Here is a 6,733-nt window from a genome sequence, read left to right on the forward strand (position 1 = left end):
ATGCCAGTACCATGCTGTTTTGGTTACTTTAGCTTTGTAGTACAATTTGAAGTCAGGTAGTGTTATGCCCCCAGCTTTATTTTTTTTGCTCAGGATTGCTTTGGCTATTCAGGGTCTTTTGTTGTTCCATAAGAATGTTAAGATTATTTTTTCATTCCCCGGATGCTGAGTGATGTTGAGCGATGGCTAAAATCCAAAAGACTCTGAATGATAAATGTTGGCGAGGATGCGGAGAAAAAGGAACTCTTATACATTGTTGGTGGGACTGAAAAATGGTGCAGCCTTTATGGAAAATGGAATGGAGGTTCCTCAAACATTTGCAGATAGATCTACCATACGATCCAGCTATCCCACAGCTGGGAATATACCCAAAGGAATGGAAATCATCAAGTAGAAGGTATACCTGTTGCCCAATGTTCATTGCAGCACTCTTTACAATAGCCAAGAGTTGGAACCAGCCCAAATGTCCATCATTGGATGAGTGGATACGGAAAATGTGGTATATCTACACAATGGAATACTACTCAGCTATAAAAACGAATGAAATACTGCCATTTGCAACAACATGGATGGACCTTGAGAGAATAATATTGAGTGAAACGAGTCAGACAGAGAAAAAGAAATACACACACACAAAGAAAACTGGGGGGGGGAAGATATAACAACTACAATTTTTTTGAAGTTGTTACAAAAAGCAAACGGAAAGGACATTCTTGGGTGGGAGGGGGGAGAGGTAGGAGGGAGGGAGGTTTCGGTGATGGACCATAATAATCAACCACATTGTATATTGACAAAATAAAAATTTAAAGGAGAAAGAAAAAGATTGTTTTTTCCATTTCTATGAAGAATGTCATTGGCATTTTGATGGGGATTGCACTGAATCTGTCGATCACTTTGGGTAGTATGGAAATTTTCAAAATGTAAATTTTTCCAATCCAAGAGCATGGAGTATCTTTCCACCTTTCTGTGTCTTCTTTAACTTCTTTTAGTAGTGGTTTTTAGTTCTCATTGTAGAGATCTTTCACCTTCTTGGTTAAATTGATTCCTAAGTATTTTATTTTATTTTTTCTTGACGGTTGTAAATGGGCATAATTTCTTGATTTCTCTTTCTGTTAGCTCATTATTGGAGAATATAAATGAAACTGATTTGGGGTATTGATTTTGTGTCCTGAAACTTTCCTGAAATTATTGACCAGCTCTAAGAGTGTTTCGATAGATTTTAGGATTTTCTATATATAGTGTTTCATCATCCGCAAATAGGTACAGTTTGACTTCATCCTTTCCTATTTGGATATCCTTTATTTCTTTCTCTTGCCTGACTGCTCTTGCTAGTACCTCCAGTACTATGATAAATAGGGGTTGTGAGAGTGGGCATCCTTGTCTTGTTCCTGTTCTTCAGGGGAAAGCCTTCAGTTTTATATTGGTGGTGGGCTTGTTTTAGATGTCTTCTATTGTGTTGAGATACTTTCCTTCTATACCTAGCTTGTTGAGAGTCTTTATCATGAAGGGATGTTGAATTTTGTCAAATGCTTTTTATGCGTCTCTGCCATGTCATCTGGCCTGACTAGGATTTAGCTAATCAGGGATCCTGAATAGCCCTTAAAAGCCCGTTCAGACTCTAGTTCTGGGAGACAAACTTAACAACTGAACCTCCTGCCTCCATGACATTTGACTTGGCAGATAAATCCTTTCTTCTTGCAAAATCTGGTGCTGTGGTATTGACTTCTGTGTGCATCAGGTAGTGAGCCCTTGCTCAGTAATAGACTTACAGTACGTTAAATGATTCAACATAGAGTTATCATATGACTCAGAAATTCCACTTTTTCTCTCAAGAAAAAAGAAAACATAAGTTCATGCAGAAACATGTACAAGATTATTTCTAGTAGCATAATTCATAATGAAATAGGTGAAACACTAATTTTTAACAAACTGATGAATAAAGAAAATGTGTTATATACACAGGATGTATTAACTTTGAAAACATTATATGAAGTGAATGAAGCCAGTCATGAACGGCCACATATTAAATGACTCCATCTATATGAAAAATGCAGAAAAGTTAAATCTACATAGACAGAAAATGTATTAGTATGGAATAGGCTTAGAAGGATGGTCTGATGAGGGATAATAGCTAAAGACCAGCAGGATTCTTTAAGAGGTGAAAATATTTAGAAAATATTCTAAACTTGTCTTTCGTGATGTTTACATATATCTGTATACATGCTAAAATTATGGAAATGGACAGTTTAAAAGGGTAAATTTTATAATATGCAAAGAGTATTTCAATAAAGCTGTTAAAACAGAAAAAAATTAAAGGAAAATTAAAGAAAGTGTGTTGAGTGGATGATGGGTATTCCCACTTCAACCTGAACATGTGTCTGGTGCTTAGTTCCTTCCTTTACCAAAGGGATAGAAATATTTGTCCTCCCACATGCAGCAGCTGAGCAGAGCAGAGAGGGCAGTTCTCTGGGACAAACAGTTTTCAGCTTCACTTTGTTCTAAAACTAAGCCGTTGCTGTGGGTTCACAGGCTTACCAAAGCTATCTGTAGATGTAATTTTCCTTCCTCTGCTTAATGTCTCACCAAGTAGGGAGTACTGTTGGCCCAGAGACCCCGCCCTTCTGATGATCACTAAGGACAACTGTTGCCATGGCTACATTGTTACATAAAAGACAGTCATCACTGAAACCGCCTCAGTAGGCCCTGGCCCACCAGAAAGGAAACAGGATTCATGGGTTGAGGAGGGGCATTTGGGTGTATAGTGGACAGTCTTCTAGCTCTGCCTGGGAGACAACCTGAGAACTTTGGGATTCCAAAGGTGCCTGTTTTCTCACAGAGTGGCCCAAGAGTTCTTTATTCTGGTGAAGTCCAGAAGAGCACGATACGGACATGTTTGATCCACACGTATTAGATGTTCCAGCTGTGATTTTAGATAATGGTTCTGGAGTCTGCAAAGCAGGCCTGTCTGGAGAACTTGAACCTCGTCATGTCATCAACACTGTCGTGGGTCATCCTAAATTCAACATGCCATCAGGAAGAGCCAATCCAAACAAGTACTATGTGGGAGAAAAAGCCTTGCACAGGCATGAGGCATTATATTTGCAGTACCCCATTAAGCGTGGACTGATAACGGATTGGGATGACATGGAGAAACTCTGGGAGCATATTTTTGAGTGGGAGCTGGGGGTAAAACCCTGTCAACAGCCTGTACTCATGACTGAGCCCTCCTTGAATCTACTGGCGATTCGGGAAAAGACTGCAGAAATGATGTTTGAGAACTTCAGTGTGCCTGCTTTTTACCTGTCCAACCATGCAGTGGTAGCACTCTATGCCTCTGCTTGTGTCACAGGCCTGGTGGTGGACAGTGGGGATGGGGTCACTTGCACTGTCCCCATCTTTGAGGGTTACTGCCTGCATCGTGCAATCACCCAGCTCCGTGTGGCAGGGAGGGACATCACAGAGCACCTCACCCAGCTCCTCTTTGTTAAAGGATGTATCTTCCCTGGCACACTCAACAAGGCCTTGGTGGAAGACTTCAAAAAGAATCTGTGCTATGTTGCCTTGGAGCCAGAAAAAGAGCTATGCAAGAGGCCTGAGGAGGTCCTGAGGGAATACAGACTGCCAGACGGTAAGGTCATACAACTTGGGAAAGAGCTGTACCAGGTGCCTGAGGTTCTTTTTGCTCCCAACCAGCTGGGAATGCACAATCCAGGACTCTCAAAAATGGTCTTTAGCAGCATCATGAAGTGTGACAGGGACATCCAGAAGAAACTTTTTGCAGAGATTGTGCTGTCTGGGGGCACCACTCTCTTCCCTGGGCTGGAGGAACGGCTCATGAGAGAAGTGGAACAGCTGGCTTTCAAAGGGACCCCCATCAAGATCACGGCTTCTCCTGACAGATGTTTCTCTGCCTGGATTGGTGCATCCGTCATCACCGCTGTGAGCAGTTTCAAGCAGATGTGGGTCACCTCATTCTGTTAAGGGTAAAATACTGGAAACAATTAATGGGAATCAACAAGGTAATTGTGGAATAAATTATGCATAAACATATTTTTTTCATTAATTAAGTGTTATTTCCTCAACATATTATTGGGAGAGAAATGGAAAACGCAGAGAAGTCTTTGTAATACTATTTTCTTATTTTGGTGATCAAAACAATGGTCCTTTCCCACTATGCTTAGAAGGCATATATGTCTATGCTACTTTGTATGTACATATATAAAGAAATGTGTGTTTTTATATAGTTATAAGCATTTGGTCAAATATATAAAACAAATAAATACCATGGTGTTTACACAAATGGTTGAGCGAGAATGTAATTAGAGGTACTGCAAGGTGGAAGAAAAGTGGGCGATGAAAAATAAAGGGTCAAGGATAATATTTAAAAATTAGCCTGACTGAAATAAAACCATTCACCTAAAAAGAAAAAAAAAATATTTTATACCTGTCTTCCCAGCTCTATGTTCATGGAAGTCACATCGCTAGATTGAAGACAGCCATATAAATTTTCAAGCACTATAAATCACTATAAATCACCTCTTTTTATTTTTATATTTATTTGAGACAGTTGGTTTAATAGCACACCTCTGTTTTTAGATAACGTATCAAAACCACAGTGGAACAAGAAGATAGTGCAATGACACCTTCAAAGAAACCTAGAAAATCGTTACTGTCACTATAAAATTATATACCCAGAAAAACTCTTTTAAGATGTATGCTTAAGAAAAAAAAACAAAGATATTTTCTCACAATAACTAAAAGTGTTTGCTATCAACAGACCATTTTAGCAAATAATATTGTATAGGATTATTTTAAGGCATATAGAAATAATCCCAGGATAAGATATATATCATGTATGAAGAAATTATGAAGATTAAAAATGTTGAAAATGGAGGTAAATTTTAAAATATTGACTGCACAAATTTTTAGGACTAAAATAGACAATGAAAATTCTGTAATACAAAGTGATATAAATTATGAGTGCTGGATGAATTTTAAAACTTTGAATATACTTGCAGTATTCATAAGAAAAATACTAATTAAATATAGATTTTTATGTTGCAACTGAATAAGTCTTGCTTGCAAAAACCTTTTAAAAAAAGCATAAAACTTTTTAAATAACCCTCACATTTGGAAATATTAAATGATGCTGCTAAAGACCTAATGGGTGAAAAGGTTGTAATAAAAATCACAAACTAGTTAAAAGTGAATAATAAAACAGTGTTAGATATAACTAATTGGACTACAGCTAAGGTTGGAATTAGGAAGAAATGTATAGTCTTAGGTCATGTCACCAATATGATGAAATAGGAGGACACCAGCATCACTTACTAAGAGGAAAGTAAAACTAACAAATATTCCAAGACAAAGATCCCACCCTGAATTTACCAGAACTTGTGGAATAAGCAGAGAATCCTCTTGGGTCTGCAGTAATGAGAAAAGCTGTGACTGGGAAGAAGAGTGGTCATCTGAGACCATGCCACCTCTTCTCCCAAACTGGTGTAACACCACTCACAGACAATTCCCCTGGACTTGTGGTCTCTGAGGTGGTAGGAGAGAATTAGAGGTGAGCTCTTCATCTCTCCATAGGTCTGGGGATCTTCATAGGAAGCCCACTCAGTTCCATCCCATAGGAAGCACTGGAAATGTAAGTAGGCTGAACTACACAGGGTGAATTAGAGACAAAGAGTGAGGTCGCTGATCACAGCGACTGGCACCTGGATCATGACAGCTGCTCTGCCTTCCAATCAGTGCGAGCACTATGCTTAGAAGACTGGTTAGTGTGATCACATTGCAGAAGGCACAATCCACAGGTATTATAGGCCAGAGTGTCTGGCTGAATTTCCCACATAACACAGGTTCTCCTGTGGAGCTTTCTCTTGACCTGGAAACTACTAAAAGTTCAGTGATTAAGTTCTGGTACTTGCATTAAGTCTTCCCCAGGCCCAGAAAAAAACCAGAGGTCAGTGTATAAGACCCAGTGCAGACCTTCAGTTCCACTGCTCAAAATATCTTCCCCAGACTGGAAAATAAAGGCAGGCCAAAAATTCAGTTCTGGTACAGTTTTCTAGTTCTGGTGCTTGCATTAAATCTTCCCCAGACCTGGAAAGAGCTGCAGGTCAGTGATTTAGTTCTGGGGCTGCATTTAATTTCAGGTGCTCACTACAAATCTTCCTCAGAATAAGAAGCAACTGCAGTCCCAAGATTAAGTTCAAATATTAAATAGCAAAAATCTAACAACACCAAAAATTACACGCAGAGTCAGAAAAGGTGGCCATCGCCTCAAATGTGCACACATCACTGTAAAGACACAAAGATTGTGAAAAATCATAAAATCTAACACCATCAAAAGAAACCAATTAAGCTACAGAAGTGGACCCAGAAGAAATAAAAAACTATGAAATTACTTACAAAGAATTCAAAATAATCCTTTTAAAATAAATTGGGTGAATCACAAAAAATACATAAAATTAAATAAAATTTGTAAAACAATTTATGAATAAAATGAAAAAATTGACAAAGTATAAATAATAATGAAAATACCCAAATATTCCAAGGTCAATGGTTCTGATCCGTATGCCAGCCATGTGCCAAAAACAAAACAGAACAATAAACCCCCTATTGGTCATAGTGAATAGTCTTTTTAATATAATGCTGAGTCATACTTGAGAGTGTTTTTTGAGGATTTATATATATATATATGTATATATCTTATATATGTACATATCTTATA

The 6,733-nt window shown here is 38.2% G+C and overlaps 1 protein-coding gene across 1 annotated transcript; it reads left to right on the forward strand.

The window, feature by feature from the left end:
- The first annotated feature begins 2,889 nt into the window (after window positions 1-2,889).
- Window positions 2,890-3,981, forward strand: LOC103599428 (actin-related protein T1-like). The gene has a single exon (XM_008583539.1). It carries the CDS (start codon window positions 2,890-2,892, stop codon window positions 3,979-3,981), a length of 1,092 nt encoding a protein of 363 aa, XP_008581761.1.
- Window positions 3,982-6,733: the final 2,752 nt, after the last annotated feature.

Source organism: Galeopterus variegatus, unplaced genomic scaffold (genome assembly GCF_000696425.1).
Source record: "Galeopterus variegatus unplaced genomic scaffold, G_variegatus-3.0.2 Scaffold2959, whole genome shotgun sequence".
Classification (NCBI taxonomy): domain Eukaryota; kingdom Metazoa; phylum Chordata; class Mammalia; order Dermoptera; family Cynocephalidae; genus Galeopterus; species Galeopterus variegatus.